Source organism: Cinclus cinclus, chromosome 9 (assembly GCF_963662255.1).
Source record: "Cinclus cinclus chromosome 9, bCinCin1.1, whole genome shotgun sequence".
NCBI lineage: Eukaryota > Metazoa > Chordata > Aves > Passeriformes > Cinclidae > Cinclus > Cinclus cinclus.
Genome location: NC_085054.1, coordinates 23,732,603 through 23,757,295, shown reverse-complemented (window position 1 = coordinate 23,757,295; position 24,693 = coordinate 23,732,603). Strand labels below are relative to the sequence as shown.

General features: G+C 43.5%; 1 protein-coding gene across 1 annotated transcript; it reads right to left on the bottom strand.

Moving 5' to 3' along the window:
• Positions 1-9,717: 9,717 nt before the first annotated feature.
• Positions 9,718-21,826, bottom strand: LOC134047340 (histamine N-methyltransferase-like). Its single transcript, XM_062498419.1, has 7 exons — positions 21,730-21,826; positions 20,886-21,078; positions 19,923-19,975; positions 16,443-16,550; positions 12,944-13,074; positions 12,302-12,395; positions 9,718-10,073 (listed from the first exon to the last, which is right to left on the bottom strand). Exons 1-7 carry the CDS (start codon positions 21,824-21,826, stop codon positions 9,718-9,720), a joined length of 1,032 nt encoding a protein of 343 aa, XP_062354403.1.
• Positions 21,827-24,693: the final 2,867 nt, after the last annotated feature.

The window sequence follows — 24,693 nt, the reverse complement described above, 5'->3', positions numbered from 1 at the left end:
TAAAACTCACCGTGGCTGTGAGCCTACAAAGCCTTCAGCAGCCATCTCACTTGGAGCTCCCAGCTGCTGTGGTGGTCTCGTCCATCCTTCGGAGAAGGGACAAGTGCTCAGGTGTGTACAACTGCATGGCCCTTGCTGGGTGTCGTGGTCCTCTCACCCTGGGCATAGAGATGTCCAGTGATCAGAATAAACACCTATGTCCTAAAAATGGTAATTTAACCCTTATGCTCACCATTCCCTTAGCTGGTGTGGACATCTTTGCTGCTGCCCTCAGTGCTCCTGGCATGGCCCCAGGGCACCTTGCTGAGGTCCTGGCTCCTCCGAGGGCTTGGGCTGTAAGTGCTGCCTCTGTTAATAAACAGAGCAATTTTTGCCTGTGCATTAGGCCAGACATGTCCCCTTACCTCTATCTAGGTCAGCAAAAGCCTTGGGAAGCACTGGGGGAAAAAAACAGTAAAGAGGAAGAGACCTTCTTATTTTCAGGTTGTTCTAATTGCTTTTCATGCTTTTCATAACAGCCGACAGGAAACTCTTCCCTGAGAGTGCTGCTTCCCCTCTCACACCTGTTCTGGGAAGACCTGGAATTCTCAGCATCTTCTGCACCACAGCCCAGTCACAGCATCAGCTTTGCTGCTCCTGTGGTTCCCTCTCAAGCTCATAATTCATGTCTCCTCTGTGTCTTTCTTTCTTTCTTTCTTTCTTTTTTTTGTCTGCAGAAAACTGACCCCCTCCATGCGCTTAGTGGGAGCATCCTGCCACTTATCCATGAGAAACTGAGTTACAGCAATTGAAACAAATAAAGCAGGAACACAAATGGGAGTATGGTTGTCCAGAGGCTGAACTTCCAACTTCTGGGCTTTGAAACGGGCTCTTAAATGGAGATCCTGTGTTTGTTTCTGTTTATTAACACAGTCTCCCCTTGGGGCACACCACTATGGCTGTGGCTCTGGGGTGAGCTGTAGCTGATATAATCAAGTGCAGGGATGTAATTAGCAAGGATGGAAGGGTTGCTGTGGGCAGATGGGAGCCGAAAAGGCTGTGCCTGTTGTGAGACAGACTTTGATATGTATTGGCCTGGGAGTCCAAAGCAATGTGTGATGAATGACCTTACACTGGGATAAGCCATTTGAACACTAAACCATGGCATCTGCCGCCCTTGCTTGCACACAGGGCAGCTGTACCCTCTCCATAAATCATCCCAGAATGAGGTTTCCCTCAGTAATCCGGGTTAACCTTTCCTGCTCTGTTGCTGTGTGGGTTAGCTACCCAAGAGTTCAAATCAGCTGCTCAGCCACTTGTCCTGAGGCTCACCTGCAAGGTAAGAAACTCCAGATTTCTTTGGCCATCATCCTTTGCCTTCCAGCAGACCCCAGTTTCTTCCTTAGGGCAAGTGCTGTTTTCAGGCACAACCTCAGAACCTCCGCAAGGCAAGAGGAAGAGTAGCCAGGGCCTGTAGGACACAGAAATACCTCAAAGTCTGTGCTGAAAACCCTGTCTCTGGCAGAGTAGGAGTTTTTTTTGTACTTTTTTTTCAGTCCTGTTTTTTACATGTTTCCCCCCCCCCCCCATTAGCTGGTGCAGGGTTACAGCAGCCCATGAGTACCTGAGTATTTATCTCACAGGTTGCCCTCTGCCCTGGCAGCACATCCATCTGAGCAGCACTTCACCTCCACATTTCTGGAAATATCCCCATCCCAGTAATACCTCCTGATGGAAATACTCTGTGTCTGCTGACTCTCAAGATTTCTCAGGCATTTCTTTTCCAGAAAGCTGTAATTTCAGGCACTCTTAGTACCCACTCTCACATGGCAAAATCCAGGAGTGCCTGTTTTTTACACACGTATAGCAAAAAGCCTTTTATTCAGAATTTCTTTAAGACCATTTCACTAATGCTCCACTGCCTATGTCTTCCCTGGGATTAAATGCAGGATGTCAGAATTTATGCTCCTGTGGGCTGTGCAAGCACTGCTTTCAGTGGCCTAATGCTGGTCCTGGGCTTAGATGCCAATCATTGTTAGGAAAAAGAGGTTTACTGTGTCAAATGGGTAATAACACTTCTGTGTCACACTGTCTTTCACAGTACCTCCAGTGGTGGTTGTTTCATTGTGGGTTACAAGCTCAAAATGGTTGGACTGCCATGGTTATTTATTTAGTATTTCTCCAGCTGTAGTCATGGGTATGGACCCAGCAGTGACTCTCCTATGCACTTCATATGTACAGGGCAAGCATATGGGATAATTTGCCTCAGTAATTTTGCACATGTTTCAGCTCAGGGATGTCTTGTGCTGGACAAAACACTTCTTATCCACTGCATTCTTATCTTCTCTTGAACCCAGGTAAAAATTTAACATCTGTTCCTCTTCTAGAATTCTCAGAGGTCACCCAGCTGCCATGGGTCAGCTCCTCTTTCAGGATTTGTAGATCTGAGCAACAGCATCCATGGGGCAGCTGCTGTCAGTAAACTCATTCACAATCCAAATTTGGATCAAATCCTTACAGACCTCTTCTCTAAGCAATTCTCTATTCTTCACATTAAAATAAAAATTGTTATTTGTATAACAGATACACCTAAAACACCCACCAAGATGAAGACTCAATTGTGCTAGGCACTACAAAAACAAGCAGTAATCCCCCAGAGAACCGTTTAAGAAAGGGACTGATATTTTATTTCTCCTGGGAAGAGTGGTCACAGTGAATGTTTAAAATCTATTTCTATTCAGGGGAAGTTGTTGGATGTTCACTCCTTGCAGTTCTTGATAGCACACATAAAGCATTAAGCACAAAAACTGTGTGTGACATTGCAACTCCAGCATCAGGTAGAAAACATGTGCAGCTCCTGCCAGGTACATCCAGGGACTCCTAAGCAGAAATTTCTGCCTGAATCAGGAAAAGGATGAGCTGGGCATTGCCCGTCACTTAAAACACCCACCCCAGAGTGGAAATGTGATCACAACAGGTTCCACAGAGAGGAGCCCAAACCCCTGACATAAAAGCATATTTCTGACTGCCTGCTGTTGCACTCCCTTCATGGATGGGCCCAAAACAATCACTGTTAGAGCAGTTTGAGTCCCAGGCTTGCTTCGATGCACTTTGAAGCAGTTTGTTCTAAGCCAATCATGTTCACTATCCTAATCTGACATGAAGCCTGATGGAAAAATCTGTGATCGATTATAGCAGTGGGACAAAGAGATATGAGAGGAAAGCAATGCAAAAGAACAGATATCAATCACTGGCTCGCTACGAGCCTAAAGAAGGTAGCTGGTGATATTCCTGAATGTGAAGGCAGTGTAGCACATCTTTCTGCTGTTGAAGGTAAACACTCCCAGCTGCACACTGTTTGTCTTACAGACAGACTGATTTGGTAAGAAAAGTGGATTTTGAAGTATGGATTTTGATGGAAGGGGACAAAATAAACTATTGGTTTGTTACGTTGAAAACGGTGTAGCATGTAATGAGTGTTTGCAGCAGTTTCACAGCTGCTTATTCCTCTTCTCTTTAAGCTTCTGAGTGTTGAGGGGTTTTTTGTTTAGATTTACACTTTTTAATTGATTGAATGTGAAATATATGATGGAACAAATTTGTATTGAATAAGAAATAGCAGACACAATCAACAAACTTTAATGTTGAGTTAGCTTTTTTCTCCTTGTTGGACAAGATCATACTTCAAAGCAAATTAAAAATGTGAAGCCAAATCCTGATTGCAATGCAGGCAACAGAAATCTTCCTGTCAGCCTCAATAAAAGCAGGTGTAAGTTTTCAGTATTAGTCCAGTCCATCCAATTCACATGTCTTTCTGTCTTTATCTAATCTAATACATGGTTGTGAGATAAATTACAGAAGGGTATGATAAATTGCATTGCTATTCATTTTTGGCAAGATCACCTATACACTGGCCACCAATTCATCTCCGCCACGATCCACTGTAACACACGGGATCCTTGAAACAGCCTCCAAATACTGTCATTTCATTTTCTTTTAAGAAAACAAAGAGATTATATCTGCTGGCAAATAGCCTACTTACCCTCACCAAAATAAATGATACGTCACTGTGACCTCTGTAAAATCATGGTTATAAAAGTATCAAAATGTATTTATAGCATTAAGAGTCACAGAGGTATTAGGTACCTCTATTGTGTTTGAGTGGAAAACTATGATATGTTTTAGATTGAGGGATGTCAAAATGGGAAAGGATGACATGGTTTAGGTTTAGGGATTTCAAAGAGTGTTTAATTTGTTCTGTTTTCAATGGGTTTTGGTGTTCTTTGCCCACATAATACAAACAAAACACACGACATTGGGTAAGAAATCTGCAATACATTGCAACAATCTTTTTCTGGTCCTTTTCTTAGAGCTGTTCACCACTCTTGAACAAAGCACCATCCTGATTCACACCAGTACCAGACACTCACATGTCTCTGTTGGGTACCATTCGCATCCATCTGTGAGTTCAAAGTGCAATTTGCTTCCCATTAATGCAAAAAGGGGAGACGTCTTGTTTCCCCTTACACCTATCAGACCCATCCCTGCCTTCCACATGAACTCTGCTGGCCAGCACCAGGACACTGCCACACAAAGCTGCTGCCAAGCCCATCCATGGCAGACACCCTTGGTGGTGCCACCACCAGTGTGAGCTGTTGGATGTGTCAGGGCTTTACCCTGAGCCACCCCCACGTGCCAGCCCAATGTCCCACCACTCTCCTGCCAAGGAAGAGGGGAAGCTGATTAGTTTTGACTGGAGACAAGTCAGTGCCCGTGCCCCTGCTCAGTATCAGCCCAGGAAATTGCTTTCTGCTTCTCAGCATTTGACTGCCAACTTCCCTCCTCCTCATCCTGCCTTAAATCGCTGGGAAATGGTGCCGTGGACGATCCAACTGCTGCTGAATTTCACCCAGGAGACCACTTACCACTGAGGTGCAGCAAAATGATTTTGCATATCAAGATTTTAAAGAAATTTGGGGCATTGTGAGATGAAGGATGTTATTAATGTGAAAACAAAATTATCCTATTTACTTCAGAATCCATTATCCACATGTGGAAACAGTACTTAAAAACAGAGCATGTATTGCAGGATGATGTGAAAACCTGGCCTGGTGAGAGGTAAAATTTTCTTGATCATTTCAGGGAGATGTAGGCTTCATCCTGCACTATTTAGGAGCTGTTGAGGCATAATGGCTGCGTCCAGCTAATTGGATGCATTGCTAAAGGCACTTGAGAAATGTGATAGACAGATGCATTCAGCTAGAGAGATATCCCTTGGTGCAGAGAGCTGAAGTCAATTAGGGAGTTAAATTGTGAAAGATTTGACCTGATGTCATTTATATCTCGAGTCATAATTAACACTTAAAGTTCAACTCTATAGGAACTTTCTTTTAATAACACTTAAAACCTATACAGAGCTGAAAGAATTGCGCAGACATGATGAAGGATGACTTGAGTGCATGCCTGAATTTCTGCGTTAGTAATTAATCCTCAAAACACCTTTGTGAGGCCTATGGGGAGAATCGTTTCTCTCCGGTTTCTCCTTTGAAGAGAAGCAGGGTTTACCCAATGGCTCCCCAAAGTCTCTGGCACCTGGAGATAAGGGCAGAAGCTCTTTCAGGTGCTAAACCAGCGAACACTCAGCTCAGCCCAGCTCCCGTCTTTTTGTCTTGCTGAATTTTTAAATTTTACTGCAATCTTTAGAAATATCATGGACAAATTACTTGTCAAATGGCCTGGGCTTTCCAATTAAAATCTGTGCAAATGCAGAACCTAAAAGTCTGTCACAAACACAGCTTCTGGCTCAAAGGTTTTCATATGGATGAAATATGAATCTCACTTGTGAAAGAAACACTGTCTGAGAGTGAGACCTTGTAAGATGGGATTCAGCTTGCTGCAGATTTTTATGGTCAAGTTATAACTGCCCGTAAAGCAGGGGTAAAATGGAAGTGCTGACAAAACTTTTAAACTACAACAGTGGAAATGGCGCTGCAATAATTTATAATCTACGGGCAGCTTTGGATTTATTATCACAATGACAAATGCACTGTCATTGTTAATAGGATATTTCCCAGCAAGGACTTCTTGTTATGCAAGCCAGGTTCACTATGTCATGCAGCATGATAGCAATAAAGTCTACAAGAATTTGTAATGAACTTCAATTACTAATAGATTATGGTTAATGGGAAATATGTGCAGTAAAGATATGGGTTTTTATATGCGCCTTCTGGTACTCTACAAGGCAATGATTTATGCTACAATTTCTGTTAACATTCTCCAGTATGAAAAAAAAAAGCCTAAATTGGTGGAAAGCCACTCCATCCATAACAAATAGTTAAGATAATTTTGCACATCATGTAAATGAAGATGTAAAATTAGATATTAATCCGTTTAATTTTAGCATTTGTATTTTTATTAAAAATGAAGACTTTGCCCTACTGTGTAAGGACATTAAAAATCCTATCATGGGCTGCAAGCATGAATTACCCCAATGCAGGAAGGGTGACAGCAGCCAAGCTGTGAGCGCATTTATTCAATTTGCTGTAGTAATTAACTGAGCAGTGAGAGTATTTTTCTATGTGTGATTTAAAGTAACAGCCCTGAAGCTGCTTGGGCAGATGTGTTTGATGTGGAGGGATACGTGCATGAAGCCTGGGCTCTTTGGAGGGGGTCAGCCTTTTCCTCCCCCACTGTGGTCCCCCCCAGCCTTTGAGGCATCACTCCAAAGCCCTGCCTCACTCACGACATTGGGCTATTCCCTTCCCTGCACAGCAAACCTCCCACGGGATTTCCTTTGGGAAATAATCACCTGACACAGCACTAGAGCCACAAACTCAAGCTTACTTATCAGAGGGACACAGGCCCAGGTGTTTGCTTGTTGTTTCAAAAGACTCCCTTCTCTTCTTGCTCCTCCCTACTTCTCTCCTTCCAGCTTTTTTTCTCCTGTACCTGCGTTACAATCTGTATATTCCAGGTTTATGTGCTCATGAAATGAAAAGAGAGAGGAATGTCTCCCAATTTAAAAACAAGCACTGCTCAGAGCCATCTTTGAGAAAAACACAGGAGATGCAATATTGAGGATTGCATTTACTCAGGGTCACATTTCATATCTTATACATATATTTAGCCAGAAAGGGGCACCCATGCATGAAGAGTTTTCAGGATCATTTGTGATATTTTTAATACAGATATCCTGAAGCCCAACTTGATCCAATCAGTTTTGTGCTGGTTTAATACCATTGCTCTCAATGAACCTCTGTAGAAACCCTACAAGTTAACGTTTTAGGGGTGCAGGCCAGGAAAATATGGGATTGTGGTTTGACCTTTTTGTGAGGTTTTTAGTGAGAGCATAAAGGCAATGGCTTCAAACTGGCAGAGGGCAGGTTTAGATTAGAGATTAAGAAGAAATTCCTAAGGGTGATGAGGCCCTGGCACAGACTGCTGTGCAAATCCCAGTCCATGGACAAAACTGTACTTCCCAACCCTGCTGTGGAATCGCTGTACAATTAAGGATGATTATTGCATGAAAATGTGGTTCTCCACTCCATTAGGAAATTGTCAGAGAGATTTACAAAAGATCTTTCATTTTTTATGGTAAAATGAGCATAAAATTGTGCTTCCCAAATTCACTTCCTTCTAAATAATATTTAAAGTACTTGCTTCTTGAAAATGTGTGAGTGTGTTACAAATTTAAAATTAAAACTAATTTATCCCTTAAGGGTGCTCTGCTGATTCAGTTTTCCCCCAGCTCCTTAACACAAGCTGTTGCAAGACACAGAATGGAGTTTACTGTATTTCCCCCTCCCACCCAGTTTTTAATGAAATTCTCCTCAGAAGCAAAACAGGGGAAGAAGCTCTCCATGCATTCACACTGAATATGTGTGTGTGTGTGTGTGTGTGTGTGTGGTAAAATCCTCCTCTGTTTTCTCCAGATCAGTTCTGCTGCCTCTTGTCTTTCCAGATCTCTCCCACATTTTCAGAACAAACCTCTTGCAAAACAGCAGGATCTGCAAAGGCATCTTATTGCTGGGTTTTGTTGCCGTATTAGTGCTTTTTTTGGTTTTGTTCTGGCATTTCTGTGGCTCCCTGAGATATCTCACCCCTGACAGGGTTGATGTGGCAATATTCAGCAGTCACCTGCTTTGCAAGCACCATTTAGGAAAGGTCACTGACAGCCCAAAAGAGCCACGAAAATAAATGTAACTTTAATTTGTTTCCCATTAGAAATGCATGCAGCAATCTGTTCTAATGACAGATTTTCTTTCTTTCCTTCTCTGTCGTGTGACCACAGCAGCTCACAGATATACTGAGGTCTTCTAATGCAGGAAGGAGCCTGTGCACAGAACTGGGTAAAGTGGTAATAGATTTCGTACTGCCCAACACAGGATTATCATAGAAACATTATAAAATCCACCAGAATTAACATTTGACTAGCAGGAGAAGTTTGTGTTTCAAATAACCTGCCCTAAAATAAATATAAACAGCTATTATGTCCAATATCTCTTGAAATTACTTCAAATCATTAATAATCTATATTGTATCAGAAGTGTGTGTGCAAAACTAAAACACAAATCCTTGCAGCTAAAGTATTACCTAAAGTAAACCATTTCAACACTGAATCAAATTATTTCAATGGCAGAAATCACACGTGTCTCAGGGGATGAATCAAGTATTCAGGCTGTTAAATCCATTCAAGCGACTCTATTGTATCCCACTATGTACTGTGCCTCGTAGAGAGAAAACAGTTCTGAAAACTATAAAATCATTTAGCAAAACAAATGCATCAACCACAACAGCCTCACATGGAGAAGAGGCTGAGGAGGTGAAACCTCTTCTTGCTGAATACCCTGTATAGTGAGCAGATTTACCTGACACAATGCTGTTGAAAATGAAAAAAAAAATGCTAGTGGAACCAGTCATTTTGGTATCAAAGTTTATTTTTACATTTTTCTTGTTACAAAGCTGCCAGGCTGGGGGAAAAGCTGGAACCAGAAGCATTATGTGGAAAAAAAAAAAAGCCCAGTGTGATGCAGAAGCTGATTCCTAACAAGGACTTTGCATCAAGGCTTACCACTGAAATCTACCTCTCCAGGACAGTTGTTACCAGCCCTGTGCCTCAACCATCTCCCCTTGCTCCTCTCTTCTAGTGCCACTATGAACCTGGCACACAAATAGGTCTGCAGATCATAAAGTAAAAATACAGAAAGGGGAAGCAGTGTCATTAAATGGATATGCCTGCAGAGGCAGGAGCAGGCAACCATTGAACATACAGATGTGAGGCCACTTTCACAGCAGCTGCAGGTATGAGATCTTGGTCATTCTGAGCATTCTAGTCATTCACTCCTGCCATCTGCACCAAGAAACTGCAATTTACTTATTTAGGCTGTAGAGAGTTATTGAATGAAGATGGTGGAACCACATGTAGTTCTGGATTATTCCTTAGGAAATGGTTAGGTTTCTGCAGTGCCTGGATGGATGGTCTGAGCCAGAGCTGATTACACAACGTCTGTATGATAAAGCACAATTTATTGCCTAGTGAGTTGCACATTCATAGATTAGAGTAGAATTAATCAAGTATTAAAGCTCACTTAAAACAACAGATGTTAATACTGATTTCTTAACAAGCTCCAAAAATTATTATCAGTGCTGAATTAAGCCATTTATAAAAGACCAAAAAAATGCATTTCAGCTGTTAACATTTTGTATTTCTTTGCTTTGGATCAAGAAGAGCAGGTTAACTCATGGCTCAATCACTATTACACCTAGGTTGTTATGGAAAAACACCTTCCCATCTCTGATTTCACTGCATCCAGGCTTTCTCAACTCTTCCATTATCTGACACTTTAGTTCAGGAGGGGCAGTTTTAGTAAAATCAATTGTTTCTGTCAGGAAATCCAGCAAGAGCTCCCCATCTTTGTCCCCTTCAATAAAGCAGCTTGTTATGTCCAGGTGGGATGGGAGCTCATAAAGCTGGTACTTCATCCCAGCTGAATCCAGCATCCTTGGCAAATCAGCAGAGGAAATATAAGAGCAAAAACCTTCCAAAGGGAAGGAAGATGCATACTTCTTCCACAGAGTTTCCCAGCCACTCTTTCCTAAGGGATAAACCACCAGAAAAACACTCAGAGTTCAGGAAAAACACTATTTGGAAGCAGTTTTGATTGTGTGGGTTTTTTAGCAGTTGGCATCATTTCAAGTGGGATCTTTCCAGAGCTTTCCTGGGGCACGGTGCAGTTGGCTGTCTCCCTGCTTCTGTTCCTCAGGCTTGGGGGCTGCAGGGCATCTACCCTGGAGCTCCAGCTGAGGCCAGAGCAGTTCACACTCGGGTACCTCTTCTCAAGAGAGAGTTTATAAAGCAAACCAGTTCATAAGTAACCATATACATCTTCACATCTTTATTTTCCCCCGGCCGGGATCTCTCATTCAGTATTTCTACTGTAAATCATTTTTTGAAGGATTACTCAGACTGCACAGCATGAAAATAACTTTGAGCCTAATGAGCAGCTTTTGAAAGTTACAACAATAATTCTCCCTAGGTACTAAAACCAGTTACTCGTGGTTTTGCAGTTGCTTTGTCTCCAAACAGTTACTTATATACAAATAAACAGTTTGGTGTTTAGAAGAGAGGCCACGATATTTTCTTTCACCTGGAGGAAATTGAATGCAGGGCACTAATTGCAGGAAATGTGTTGGTGTCAGTGTTGTGTGACTCAGTGCCATCTCTGAGCCGAGCAATTATCCCCTACCTGAACGCAGCATTATGATAATGGCTCTCGGAAGGCTCAGCATATGGCACTGCTTTTGTTTGCGAGGTGGTGGCAACAGATCCACAGCCCCTGCACATCCTGCTGTCCCGGAGCAGGAGGGGTTGCAGCCTGCACCGACTGACCCCAGCCCTCTCCTACCAACCCTGCTCCCAGGCTGGCTTTTCATTAACACACCCTGATGTGTTTGCTTTGGAGATGACATTACCTTTTGTGAAATGAGCTTTGTTCTGATGATCTTTCAGTAACTCCTTTTGCTTCTGCGCTCATTTTCATGGCACTTCTTCCTTACCCTCTCTGTTTGCTTGTTTTCCTTAAAGTTTTCCTGTTCCTTTCCTCTCTGCTATTCTGAGTCCTGATCCTCTCTCCCACTTTTTTGTTGCCCCCAGCAATTTCTGCTCCCTCAGAAAACACAGAGTCATCTGGCCCAGAGAGAACATCAAATACTTTCCATGAACTCAGAACTTTAATAATTTTAATTTTGAATAGGTATACACGATTTCCTGTATTCACATTTTATGAATATCCAAAGGCACAGGTTAAGCAACTGGAAAAGAGCTTTAATTACCTGTATGCAGGTAATCAGCAATAGTTTGATATTACGATCTATCCTCATTCAGCCAAAGAATATGAACAGGTTTTTCAAAATAATTTTAAACACAGATTTCCTGTTGTAAACTGCTTTGAAAACACTTCAGGCCAAAAATATTTGGGGAAAAAAGGTAGCTGAATAAATTCAGGTAAGAAGTGTCACTTCATAGTGGATCCTTCATGAACAAAATAAAAAGGAACTTCATCACGTTTGCAGACGATGAGAAATTAAGCTTAAACCTCTGAACAAATAACGCTTAACATACCTTTCAGAGCTGTTAGATGTGGCTGTTTACACAGCTGAAATTCCCATTGCTTTTGAGACAAATTAAAGGCTTTCCAGAGTCAAATTAGACCCCACCATTGCACTGTCTCTGGCATACCTTGCCCACAGTATTAAAAGGTTGTTGTTTACTCTGCTCCAACATTTTCCTGCTGGATTGACCACAGAGCATCTCTGAGATCTGAAACAGCCTGAGAACACTGTTTTGTCCCCAAAATGATGATATTAAGGAAATGGGCAGTTGGAAAAGAAAATGAACCATATGTGCTCCAACACCTGCTGTACGGCACTTCCGAGCCCTGCTGTAGCCATTTGCTTAAGGCCACAAGTCTCTGGGAGAGAGGAATGCAGATCCCAGCCTGGAGAGCCTTTTCCAGCAAACTGCAGAGGCTGAAGGGACTCCCGTGAGTGAGAGCTGCAGGATGGAGCCTCTCCTGCTGTGGAGCCTCTGCTGCCACCCATCACTGGGCAGGCTGTAGGATGGGGACAGAGAAGCTTTGTGCCCATGATATTGGGGATTTTTTTTGGTTCATAAATCCTTGGTCTTTAGGACCCACGCGGGCACAGACAGTGTGCAGGTTCCAGGGGGTCTGTGTTCACCTCTATGGCCTGTGCTACACACAGGAACCCCAAAGGTCCTCACAGCCCTTTCCAGACTGAGCAGTGCTGGTAGAGCATCTCTCACCTGACACCAGGATAATGAGGAGCTTCGCCTGTGATTCCAGGAGACTGTGGAAATACCGGAGAGTCGATGGGATATCTTTCACATAATAGAGCATCTGGAAAAAGCAAAGATGCTTAGAGACACACAGTGCCACCCTGGTGACTATTATAACTGGCACCACTGTTAAAAGGAACCAACTGGGGACAAACCTGACAGAAGAGCAGGGACAATGAGGCACCTTAGGAAGGTGTGGGTAGTGGGCTCACACTGCAGACTCTGGGCTGTCGTGCCCTGCCTGCTGTCTGGCACTGCCAGGACCAAGCTCATGTTCATTCATCAACCTGAGATAAAGAGGTTTGCCTTTCTTCAGTGAAAGCTTCAGTGAACTTGGAAATACAAAGGCAGTTTCATGGAGAGGACAATGAGCTTTTGAAGACACTAGCTAAAATGTATTCTTAGTTGACTGCCACCCACAGCCTGGTTGATAGGACTACTGTGCTCAAAGCTGCTTTTCATTTTTGCAGTTCATTTATGCAAAAGCACTTCAAATTACTAGGAAGTAAACTCACCTTTCTTCCCCTACAAGCAGATAATGAGGTCACATACTTGGTGCATACTTTTAACAGCTGAGTCTGACAACATTTCCTTTGCAGAGACTCTTACCTGGATCATGTGAATGAAGTCCCATTTTTTAGTGTTCTTTTCTGCATTCATTCGACTTTCATAATCATTAGCTGTCTCCTTGTGCCAGGTAAACTTTATGTTCTCGAGGTTTGATGCCTGAGCCACATGTTCTAAAATAGAGAAGGCAGGACAGAGTTATCTCAATTGCAAATATGGGGCTGGTTTCTGCTTAGAGATCTAATACATCCAAAAACCATATTTAGGTAGAGAGTTTTGGTATCAGTTAAACACAACAATGGAATGTCTAAAAACCTTGAACCCATATGTGAGGGGAAGGCTGTAGAGGGCTTTATAGGGCAAAATCTTAAGAGAGTCTGATGCTTTTCCCTTTGTTCCCTCATTTGGGCTCCTCTGGTGTTTACCTGAGCTAAAAATAAAAAGTAATTTCTTCCCCTTGACTGGCTCAAGCTGAATTAAAAGATGTTGACTGGGAGGAATTGCTATGAGACCACGAGTAGCACACTTCATGGTGAATAGAAGGATTGATGGCCCCAGCACTTATGTGCCACACAAAATCCACATGGCTGAGCAGGCGTCAGGCCATGGCAGAGGATTTTCCCCAAATAAAAACAGGTGCTCAAGGATGGATCAAAGCAGGGGTTTCTTGAGAAGAGAAGCACAATTAAAAGGTTGAGAAGGGAGGAGAAAGTGAATATCTTCTAAATGTGTGTAATTGGGATGGTAAAGAGAGAGAAGGACCTTTATTCCAAAAGCAAGGACCCAGCTGCTTCTGTGTTCAAACAATTTTTCAGAAGCCTACCGTTCTTACCAACTGCTTCAGGCAAAAGGGATGACAGTGTTTTAAAGCAAAGAGCTTTAAGGAGTGACACATAGCATGTCTTCAGACCTCAATACAATGCACATAAGCAACTGAGGAAAACAGAACTTTGGAGAAGTGGATTCAAAGAATGTTACATCGAGGGCCTGGCTCATTGCTGCATTTCCTTTGTTTTTATGGGAGCAAAACTGAGAGATAATTTCATAATGTAGGGGATGCTGGAATACTAATGTCCATCTTCTGGCATATGGAGCTCATCTCACTGCGTTGCTGCCTGTGCTCTGGATTGCTCCAGGACAAAGCAGGCCCTGCTCCAGTTCCTGTGCTTCACTGGAGCTAGCATCAATTTAAAACTTACATGGCCCAAAGGCAGGCCGAGCCTTAGCTACAGAACACATGTTCAGAACAACAGTTTGCTAAGACCAGTGCCTTTACACACCACTAATGACAGTGCTTCTCCTTTTTGGGTTCTGATTTGGACGCATCCCCGTCAGGCAGATGAGAAATGCTCCATCAGTGCTTATCTCCTCTCTTCTGTGGCTGGAAATGGGCCACCCCTTTCAGATGCTGCCACTGTTACTCCATTAGCTTCCATTTATCAGTCTGCACTGGCAGTTCAGATTTAATTTGCTGTTCTAAACTCAGAAGCAACTCCTATCCCCTCACCAATAATCTGGGGCAATCTGGTTCAGTTTAATTGTTGGTCTGTCTGTAAGGAGGAGCTGGGAAGAAAACTGAATTGCTTTCCAGGCTGGGCCTTTGAAGTCCAAATTCTAGGAAGTGCAAATTCGCTATGGGATTATGGTAAATTTCTGCCTAAATATTCATCTGAAGCCATTATGAAAAGCTTTCCTTCCTTTCCCCCTGGGTTCACGCCAGATTTTTTCCCAGTCAGAAGCTGGTTTCGTACCTGCTGGGTGCCATCAAAACTGGGCTGCCTGCAGTTGTGCACTGGTGATGCAGCTCAGCTGTGGGGCCACCAACACTCCAACCATGGCCACCAAGGGATTCCACCAGGACTGAAGGAAGGACAGTCTGTCCATGAGGCTTTGGGGACAGCCTCCATCACACGCCACAGCCTAAGAGAAACCTGAGTTTGTCATCACTGCACATCTCAGCAGAGAGTTTCTCTCGTGAGCTTGGCTTCTCCTTCCCACGGAGAAAGCATTTGGTGAGACAGAAAATGTAACTACTGAATCCTCAGAGGTGAGGATAACGTTTCTAATTCTCTACAGAAAATCTTAGGCCTCAGAAACCTAATTAATGGTAGCTACTGGGGACAAGATTAATTACCAAATAAGAGAGTTTAAAGAAAGAAATTCAGATGAATATTTAATTTCTAGTTTAGCATAAAACTTAAAATAAGGACAACATTTTATATTTTCTTTAACTTTCTTCTGAAAAGAAACTCACTGCAGTAGGGTAGGACTGCCAGTTAATTGGTGGTAGATGGTGGGACCACTGGGAAGATTCAGAGTAAATCCAGTCCAGACAGGACAGAAATTATTTGTTTAAGTGCACAAACTGTCTTATAAACGGAGAAGATGCTGTGTTGCCCACCCTTCACTATTTCAGTCTGCAGCAGAGTAAAAGCTCCGGGGATTTTGTACAAGGCATCTTTTAAAAGATAAGGTCTGTGTTAAATTGAGAAAAATATTAAAAAATTAGCTTTTTCTGGGAGCCTTTGCTGCTTCCGGTGATTCTGAGCTACCTCACTGCAGGGAGAAGGGGATTGTTGCTTTTTCCCCCCCTTTGACTTCCACAAGCTGATTCACACTGGGAAGGCTTCATTTTTAAGGACTTAAGCAAGAACAAGACTGGAGATTTACAGTGTGGTTTTACAGCCTGGTATTTACTATGGTTTGGAGCATTTCCAGCAAGAGCTGGATGAGGTTCATTCATTGCTGCCACATCCATTCAGCAGCTGCTCTTGGGCCAGGTGAGCTCTGCTCAGGACTGGTGTCACCGCTCTCAACACCTCCATCACCTGCCAGGTGAATTCTGGCTAATCCAGCGATAATCAAACTGTGCCTTGCTATTTAATGTTCACTTTGTAGGACAATTTGATCAAAGAACCCTCGTTAACACTCAATCCTCCTCAGAAAATGTTTCCTTTTCCTTCATGCATGCTGCTTAGACCTTTGGGCTGGGGGAAGGAAAGAAGCTCTGAGCCCCAGAGCACACAGGCAAAAGTCTTTCCTGTCACTTCTGCTTTCCTTTCCATGTCTTCTAATTCAAAGCCTGGTAACTAATTTAGTGCCCCAAGGTGAGGTTTAGTTATTTGTTGGAAACGATTTTTAAGATGTGAGAGGATTACCATGAGACACTAAAATTTTCCCTTTGATGCTAAGGGAGGATCTTGATTCAACATGGGTTGAAGTTGAAAAACTTTCTGAAATACAGGGATTTCACTCCATTCCCATACAATCACCCATCACTTCCCACCTTGTTTAGCTTTTAAAGTTTGTCTAGACAAGCATTTGCCATGAAAGATCTTTGCAGTGTGAGAGACTAAGATTTTAATGAGAGTGAACATTGTTGAGAAGCAACTATGGCAAAAAAAACCATGAAATTTTTAATTTTTTAACTTTTAAGAGACAGTTCTGACAAGAAGGCATTTGAACATGGGGTCATCCACCTTTCAACACTTTTTAATGCATGTAAATTAATATTAATTTAATATATTTAATGTAAAAATACCTTTGTACTTGGAGATTTGACTAGCACTTGGCTCTATCACATCATTGTTGATGGTGACACCAGGATATCTGGCTCGTATTTTTGAGAGGATCTGCAAGTCCATCTCTCCTAAAGAAGCAGGAGACACAAAACAGAGAATGAAAACAAAGCTCAGGCAAAGGAAATATCTTCACCCTCATATCCCCAGCTTAGCAGACTGATTTCTGCCATTTATGTACAGATGTACCACACAGGTCCAAACAGCTGCTTTGTATTCTCAGTAGGCTGTAACTGAAGACTGAGCTCTAGGATTTGAGAAAAATGTAAATATCAGTCCCAACTCTTTTCATTTCTCCTCTCCAAGGAGAAATGGCAGCACCAGGACCAAGGGAAACCAGACACAGTCATGCTTCACCTCTTTTTTTCTGGACATGGTCTAACCTTGAGAGGGAGATCCTACATGACTGTCACGGTGCCAGTTCTAATTGTTCCAAGTCACCAGCAAAATTGGCAGGATTTCTTAGGAGTCAATAGGAGCATTTTCAGCCAGGCACCTCACTGGTTACAAGGTCATGTGGAGGAGGGAAAGGGAATATATGTTTACACTGGAATCAGAGACAATATTAGTATCTGTTTGTCTTTAGTGTCCTGTGACTTTTCCCAAAAGAATGATGAATAGAGCACATACCATTTGTGTTTAGCTAACCTCTGCTTACAGAATACCCCAGAGATGACTGCATTTCATGTTTCTGTTGAGGAAGAGTTCTCTTTAAATACTGCTCAGGCCAGCTGTAATTATTTTATTGATGAGTGTACTGGTAGATCCAACATTTCAAAATTTAAAAATAGCTTCATCATTCTCAGCCATCTAACCCCATCTGCAGTGTAGCAAACTCAGGGGGATGATATTTCTGACTGAGGCATGGGTCCAAGGACAATATCCCGCTGGCTTGCTCAACTTTCTCCAACCTCTGCTTATTGTGCTTGGCGAGATTTTTAGTGGAAAAAATAACAGCAGAATAAATTAAGGTAAGAAAGAGTGAAACAGAGGGTTACTACAGTGAATAATATATCCGTGGGTCATATCACAAGCAAATATTGAGCTTTGTCCTGGAAGATTTACTTGTGCTTGCACAAAACTCCATGTTATGAAATTCCCTGCAAATGAACATAGTTTTGTACTGAATGGAAGGCCACCCACCAAAGTTATGGAATAGAAGACTACCCTGATGGCCTCTCTTGCTGAGGGGATGTGGAAGGAGGACCTGCACAGCTTCTGCCCCCCCAAGTGAAGGAAAAGTTGCATTTTTTCAGACTTATGTGTCTTTCTTAAAGCATCCAGCAACACCAACATTCACATGGCATCTCTGAAAGCATGTTGTTTGAGGGAGGGAAATTGAATTTCAGAGGCAGCAGAAATAGCTGCAGCTTTGCTATTGCTGCAAGCCTTGTACTCTGTAGTCTGCCATGGTAAAATGTGAGAACACAGAATTTGTAATGAACTACAGCAATAGTTTGATTTTTGGTTGCTTTTCCAACTTTCCATAAAATGATTTAGTCCTTTGAAAAGGCTGTGCAGGTCCTGATTAAAAAAAAATAATAATTTTGTATTTCCATATGCAGATAGTTTAGTATATTCCCTTCTACTCTTGTGTGGCCAAATCACCCTTGTACTGATTTTAACCAAGAAACCCACCCCTTTGATTCATAATTTAATCCACAGCCTTAACTGACTTCACTTAGCTCTTTTATATGCAAACAAGTGTCCCGAGGCATTTTACAGTCAGATCGGTGGCAGCTTGCATTATCAACAATTTGGCAATTAGGCTATCCGAATTATTTAAACTCTCCAACACAATTACCTTTTAAAGGCTACCACTATGTTCGCCATTAAGTTTCTAATTAAATGTTTTACGTAACGGGATAGTTTATAGCCCAGTTGCTACTTTATAGCAGCGCTGGTGACTTTTATGGTTTTTAAAGGTACAGAGTGCAGCGCGCTGGAGTGTGAATTTAATAAAGCAGTGGCTGCAGCAAAGGCAGGCTCGGTGTTGGGAGGATGGGATGGGATGGGATGGGATGGGATGGGATGGGATGGGATGGGATGGGATGGGATGGGATGGGATGGGATGGGATGGGATGGGATGGGATGGGATGGGATGGGATGGGATGGGATGGGATGGGATGCCGCAGCTGATGAGCTCTTCTCTCCCAGGATGGAAAAGCGGAGAGGAAATGCTTTCCTTCTGTGTCTCCTCGCTGTGAAGTGCAGAGGTCAGGGCAGCAGCTCCATCACTGCCCTCCCTCACCATCCAGGATCAGCTGGAGGGATTTGGGAATCAGCTCCCTCCTGGCCTCATAACCACCCATGGTTAGAATAAACCAGTGAGCAGATGGGGTTGGGTGATTTGGGGATTTTTACATCACAAAGTGACTTTTGCCTACCCATTATTGACTGATGGCAAGCTGGACTGTCTCTGGCCAAGGAGTGGAGTACCACACTAAGTAAAGTGTTCCTGTAAAAAACATCCCTCTTTTTCCCTTTTTTTTTTTTTTTTTTTTAAGACTGGTTTCCTTTGGAGAGCAATGTTCCTGCTCTGTGACGCTGTCTGTTTTATAATGCCCACCACTTGCATACAATTACAGTATGGAGGAGAGGCTGACAAAACTGAGGTTAGTCTTTGGCGATGGTATGAGTACAGCATTTAAACTAGATTAGCTGTTCATATAAAATTTAAGTGTGGTGACTTAATGGACAGAGAAGGAAACACAGGTTTTAATTATGGGGGCACTTAAGCAAGAATTTAATGAAAAGAAACCCCTTGATCTTACTGGTATTTTTTTTCACTCAATGAATGTCAGATAAAAGACTTTTATTATTTGGGATTTCTTCTGGGTTTCTTCTGAAGCTTATGCTCAGCTCCAGTGTTTTGGGGGACAGTAGCTCCAGGAGGAGCTTGTACTCTGATGTCAGTCAGCAAAGACAGGCAAAGCAGAGCTCAGCCATGGTTATTACATAGCAGTGATGGGAGTTATCATCTCAATGAAGTTGCAGGGGAGAATAGTTGCAATGAAGGTAAAAATGCAATATTCTGAGGAATCTAAGACATTTGTTTGGGGTTGGAGTGGGTTTGGTTTTGGGATTTTTTTTGTTTGTTTGTTTGTTTTTGTTTAGTTTAGTTTTTTGGTGTTTTTTTTCTGTTTTTATCTTTTTGTGGAAAAAACCCTATGGAGCAGTTCAAGCTTCTCCCTGCCTTTGAGGAGTGATGGTGTAGAAGGAGAGGTTTTTTTGTGGAGGACATAGAGGAATCAGAATGGGGGGGCACAAGCTGTATTGAGATGATGTGGTTACACACCAGCTAACACCACCTGTCCCCTGGAGCTGACTTATCAAGGAAAGACTTATTTCCCATTCTTCTCCTTTTGAAATTTTTAGTCCTTTATTCTTTTTAAAAAACAAAAATAAGGAAGAAACATATCAGTGTTGAAGTCCATACATACCTGCTCCACTACCAACGCTTAGAACATTGATTGTAGACTTCCCATTCCCAATACTGAAAAATATTATTTATACATTTTAGGAGAGCTGCCCAGTGGAGAGGGTTCCATGCATGATGTGAGATACTGGAGATTCCATTAAGACTAATATGTGCAGGGCAAAACCCAAATGTAATGTGTGTGTACACAGGCATGCCCTGCAAGTGGGCAGGAGGGATCAGATTCAGAACACTTCCCTTTGGATTTTCATGGTTTCCAATTATTATGGCAACTTGTAGAGGTAGGACTTTATTTATTATGAGGCAATACAAGCAGAGGCAAATACGTGCTTCTCTGTGTCTGTGCTCAGAGGAACAGAGAGCCCTCTGAGTCTGGACCAGCAGCTTAGAAATTATTTGTAGAAGTTTTGCATTATGCAAAATGGGGAGGGAGAAGGGGGAGGGGAGAGTGTAATGCTCCTAAAATCCCTGAGTGAGGCTTTGGCAAAGCCATGAAACCCTGAGCCGTGGGAAGAGCCTCCCCAGAGCCAGGATTTGGTGCTGGCTGCCTGCTCCCAAGACAGCCTGCAAGGTGAGGGGTCCAACGAGGGACACACACTGGCAGGCTGATCAGGAGCACAATCCAGCCATCCTAGAGCAACCCTAAATATTATCTGAAAAGCTTACTTTTAAAAAGCTGCTTTCCATCAAGTTTGATGCTAGAATGCAACATCTGTTATTGCATTTCAGAGCTCATTCAGGGCCCGCTGCGTTTGTGTGCAAGGAAACAATGCAGCCTTATCTCCTTGATAGGCAGCCCCAGCGTCCAGCCCTGTGTGCAAGTGGAAACTCCAGCCAAGCCCTATCAGAGGTCAACAGACAGGGCAGGAAACACCAACCTGCCTCTCACAGCAGCTCCCTGAGCCCAGCACCACCGTGGGACCTGGCCCTGGCTGTCCTGCAGCCCAGCGTGGTCACTCGGTGTTACCTCGCTATCACGTCCGGCAGCTGCTTCTCCACGAACTCCAGCATGCTCTGGTGCTCGGTCGACCTCTCCAGGAACAGGCGGAATGACTGGGCGTATCTGTCCAGATCCGAAAGCAAATTCTTCATGGGCGATGCCATGCTGTCAGGAGGGTGCAGGAGGGGGCAGGCCGCTCCCTGCAGCTCTTCTCTCAGGGCTACAGAAGGAATGAAAAGTGCTGGAGAGGAAAACCCAGCCTGCACCCAGACTTTGCTCCACGTCCCTGGCCCTGCCGCTCCCTCCAAGTGTTACACAGTCTTGCTATAGAAGCTGTAAACGGATCCAAGTAGCAAAGGGTAATTTATCATCTTTAATCTGTGCAGAGCAAGTGCCAGCACTTTTTAACTGTGCTGACACAGGACTCCACTTAAACACAGTAGAAGAGTCTTCAGATGGTTCTTAAATACAAAAAATTCCTCTGTGTTGTGAAGGCATGGAGAGGCTCCAAAGGCTGGGTCTGGATTAGAAGAAAGTGCAACACATCTCCAGAGACACTGACAGATGTCTCTATCTGTTTTTTTAATCTTTTGATGTTCTTAAAGGGAATTCTGATGGTGGGGTGAAAACAATAAAAACCTTATAAATGCATTTTATTTTTCAAGATGATGGTACAGTTCCCATGGGTTAAGTAGCTAATTCACCAAAGCCACACGAGTTACTGGAATAGATAAAGCCTGGTGTTAAACCAGGCTTACAGATAATCAGGAGTGGGGAAGGCAAAGTGTGTAACTAGGGACATGTCAGGCTGTACCTTAAAAAGTGCACAAAGATGTCTTTCTTCTCTTAAACTGCAGTTTAAGTTCATTACATCTTGTCCTAATTGGCAAGGAGAGAGGGAAACCTTCTCCCTCCTCATGGGCCCCATGTTTAAGGACGCGCTGCATTTCCTCAGCATCTCTTACCATCCTCTCTGGCTTTCCTGCAGAGGTACATCCCAGCCAGCTCTTGTTATTTTTACAGTTCCCTTTGGACTGTCTCCAGCCAAACCCCATCGATGCTGAAGTGGAGCACAAAACCCTCCTTGTCACTGGTTTTCCTGGCTCCCAGCACAGCCAGGATGGCTTCCCTGGCTCCACTGAGACCCTGCACCCGCTGCCTTCACTCACCAGCATCACCACTGGAATTCAAATCATGGCCTTTTTTGCACACTGCTTCTCTTGTCTCTTTGAATTATAAATCTGGCCTCTGTTGCACTCATGTCCCTCCCAGCTGCACATCAAATAACACAGGCTTGTCCCTCCTTCAAACCATAAACGGGAACAAAAGCAGCAGGTTCAGTTCCTGATTTGCCATTACCTCCCTTTCTGGCAGTGAACTTCTGGTGAATTTTCTAACTGTGCATCCAGTTTTCCACCCATTCAATATCTGTCTCATCAAGGCCACATCTTCCTACCTTGTTTATGAGAGTGCATACTCAGGAGTGCCCTTTCCTTCTCCCCTCTACACCAGCAGAAGGATGGGCTTGGGACAATTTCTTCCTGGTATATCCACATTGCCTGACCATCATCTTATTCTCTTTCTGCTGCATGGAGGACTATTTCTGGAGACTATTTCTAGGGACAGCAAGAATGCTGAGCAGCTGCCCAGCTCCCTCTCCTGCCCCCTTTCCAATGACATCAGCTGCTTGACTTCACTCATTTTCCTTCCCTGCCTGTGACAAAGGTAACATCCAAGTGGTGACATGTTTTGTTTTTTCAGCCCATGGGCCAAATCTCCTCACATCCCAAAGGTTCCTGCAGGAAGGGGCGTGGTGAAGCTTGGCGACAATTTGCCTCCTCAAGAGTGTGCTGCTGCTAGAGCCATTGGCAATGGCTGAGAATTCATAATCGATTAGCAATGACTGATAATTGCTCTCCTTGGGGCAGTTCCAAAGACCAGTGGTGACCTCTGGAGCAGGTCCCAAGGTTGATTTTCCACCCATACTGCATCCAAGGCAGACTGGCTTTGGTACACTTCACTCCCCACTTTCTCAAACAGAAAGGATACTTTCAAGTGAAAAAATAGCAAAACTGAGCACTTCAAAAAGCACTAATGATAAACAAGCTGGTACAACACTAGTAACAAGTAGATGGGAGAACTTTCAAAACTTTATCACCCCCTCCTTGACCCAGATGAGCAGTACTCAAGCACCCAACAACATCTGAATTAATCTGGGGAATCCAAGAGGGAATTTTGCCAGAGATAGTAAGGAAGGAAACTCCTGGATGTACTTTGGATGAGAATTAGTCACTGCTAATTGACTCTGAAAACACAATGGTGTATTCTGTGTTTACCCTTTCCTTTGCTATGCCTGACTTCTTGGTTTTTATTTTAAGTGCATAAGGAGGCTTTGCTGTCTGCCACTAATACATTTTTATTACCTTCAATCTTGAAAAATATTTTGCAGTTTATAAGAGGAGAATTAGATAATCAACCTTTTTTCTGTGTCTCCCTCTACTTCCCATTATTTAATTTGCCAACATCCCCTGCTCAACAGTCTCTAATGAGCAGCAGAGATTCATTTTCATGTCGGGTGCAGTTCAAGGAATTTGCCTCGTTTCTTTCATTACCCTTTCGTCTGTTGGAATTTGCCTCATTTACTTCATTCTGTGTTTTCTTGCTTGTTTGAATTTTGACCAGTTAACTTTAAAAATGCATAAAGAGAAGGAAGGAAGGGGTTGTTTTCTGAATTAGGCTGACAGAAACTTGTAAGATAACAATGTTCGCTCGGGCACGTTCCCTTCAGTGATAATTGAAACTTAACCATGGTTTCCTAAAAAGTTGCAGAGTTTTGAAAACAGGCACTTCGTGCTGCGGTTACTTGATCCGTCCCCCCTTCGCAGAGAGCGGAACCTGCTTGAAACTCACCCTAAACCCCTTAAACCCTCCCCGTGAAGGCAGCAAACAGAGCGAGCCAAAGCTGTAAGGTGTCTGCACTGGGATTTGGGTTTATCAGCACAGAGCGGGATCCCTCTCGGAGGGAATCTGCTCCATGGGCACTTGCTCCCAGGCAGCCGCACTCACCCGTGCCGTTCTGTGCCTCTCGGGGATGCGGCAGTGATGCTGTGAGCCCCCGGGATGCGCTCCGGCTCCGGCCACCCTTCTGCCCGGCCACGTCTCCATTCCCAGCCCCATTCCAGCTGTCCCACCCCCGGGGCCGCGTCACGGGCCAGGTTTTGCTGCCCGAGGAAGGAGCAGGCAGAGTTAGAGCCTTATGTGGCAGCAGCAGGGCAGAGGGGCAGCTCCGAGCCTGCCATAACCACATCCACTCTCTGCCCCAGCTGTCCCCCAGCACACGGCCACCCTGCCCTGGGAACACCCAGACACAGAGCTCTACCCCTCTGCTCATTGGAGGAGGGGTGACAAATGAAGCCCTGCCAGTGGGATATAGAAAATGCAGCTCCTGAAAAATTGGGAATAATTGTCTCAGTGTGTGGCATGTGGCAATGGGCAGCATCATTTGCAGTTTGCCTGTAGAACCCTCCCATTACAGATAACTTTGGTTTTTTAGCTGGTTTTCTTGCCAGCAGAGAGTCTTCTTATGCCTTACTTTCCAGAGCTTAAGTAATGGGAAGCATTTTCCAAGTTGTGTGCACCCTCTGCAGCCCTGTTAGGAATGGTTTTATCCCAAGGAACATAAGTATGGATAAAGCCATTGATCCGTGTCTGCTATCACATTGTGATTTGGTGCTCAGGGCACCACATATTTTCCCTGTTTGTGCCTCAAATTATTATTTGTTTCTCCATGTTTAGCAAAAAGGAATTTTTTAAAGTTAAATGAAGATGTTTTCCT

Coding starts and splice junctions, on each gene's coding strand:
- LOC134047340 (XM_062498419.1), bottom strand. CDS start 21,826: ATGGTAAGAGATGCTGAGGAAATGCAGCGCGTCCTTAAACATGGGGCC. Junction 13,075..16,442: donor TCAAATCTCCAAGTACAAAG/GTATTTTTACAT, acceptor TCTCTATTTTAG/AACATGTGGCTCAGGCATCA. Junction 12,396..12,943: donor ACTTCATTCACATGATCCAG/GTAAGAGTCTCT, acceptor TGCTTTTTCCAG/ATGCTCTATTATGTGAAAGA.